Source organism: Caenorhabditis briggsae (genome assembly GCF_000004555.2).
Source record: "Caenorhabditis briggsae AF16 supercontig from assembly CB4, cb25.NA_182, whole genome shotgun sequence".
NCBI classification, from domain to species: Eukaryota; Metazoa; Nematoda; class Chromadorea; order Rhabditida; family Rhabditidae; genus Caenorhabditis; species Caenorhabditis briggsae.
The window spans coordinates 2772-3866 of record NW_025543302.1 but is presented as its reverse complement, the minus strand read 5'-3'; the positions used below and the strand labels follow the sequence as shown (position 1 = coordinate 3866).

The 1095-nt window shown below is 38.9% G+C and overlaps 1 protein-coding gene across 1 annotated transcript in view; it reads left to right on the top strand.

The window, feature by feature from the left end:
- Nucleotides 1-446: 446 nt before the first annotated feature.
- Nucleotides 447-1095, top strand: part of CBG24540 — a gene marked incomplete at both ends in the record, with an annotated part of 725 nt that continues 76 nt past the window's right edge. The window contains 2 exons of the mRNA XM_002648302.1: nt 447-750; nt 885-1095. The exon at nt 885-1095 is cut by the window's right edge and continues 76 nt beyond it. Coding sequence (XP_002648348.1) covers nt 447-750; nt 885-1095 — 515 coding nt within the window. The remainder of the gene's footprint in view (nt 751-884) is intronic.

Here is a 1095-nt window from a genome sequence, read left to right as displayed (position 1 = left end):
TTTCAATTTGTTAAAGTCCGAGCTATCCAAGACTGGATTACTGTAATCTTGATGTACCTGCTGCTGCTCCCCACTCATTCCATGTGAATCTCAATGGAATCGCTCTCTAGTCATTCCGATTCCTCTACTCCCTTTTCCCTTCGTTCTGTTAATATATGCTTTAACTTGTATCTCTATTTTACTTTATTACTATATACTTTCCCAGTCTCATTTCTCCCGTATTTCTCCCATTTTCCCCAGGCTTCTGTAATGGTTGTGAGCTCTCAAAAACGCACATAATTTTGTAGTTTTAGTGCTTCTGTTAGCTGACTGTGTAACTAATAAAACAATTTTGATTGTTATTTTCCCCTAGAACATTCGAACATGTAAATAATGACATCTGTAATATTATTTTTGGTGATTTATTACAGCGAAACAGTAAGGTTTAAAATGTTTAATTTTCTAGAATCTATAAATGTCTGAAATTGAGGATCTCAAAAATCATTCAAATAGACAATTTATTAGCAGAGGAGAAGGATGATGTCGCTAGGAGAGACTTAGAACAAACAAAATCAGATCTCCTAGAGCTTGTAGAGCTGATGGAAGAAGACGAAGAATCACAAGAAGGGACCAGTGAAAATGCGAAGGAAGAAAAAGAAAAAGAAGCGGTTGAAGAAAGAATAGAAGACGATAACTCGACAGGTATTCCAATTTCTTTCGAGTTCTGTCGGAGCGCCGTTCGTGCATTTGCTCGTCAACCTTTTAGAGAGTGTTTGCGTACGCACCATTTTATTTTACGACGCATTTTTTAATTTTGTGAGTTACAAAATGTTTGCGTACGCAAATGCACGAATTCGGACGGCGGCCGCCTATTTTGAAAGCCTATCGGATTTCACAATTTTCAGACACTCTTCTTGGCTCGAGATGCATGGCACCATTCGATTCCGATCGCTCACTTCCTCTCCACACAGCCATCATAATGCATATCGAATCTTCTAGCCGTGTCCGTGTTCTTTTCTCTCATCCAACTTGCCCAGCAATGAAACCATGTTCCCATTTTTTGGCATCCACTTGTCGATACAATGAGAATTGTCGGTTCAGTCATGGCTATTCAGT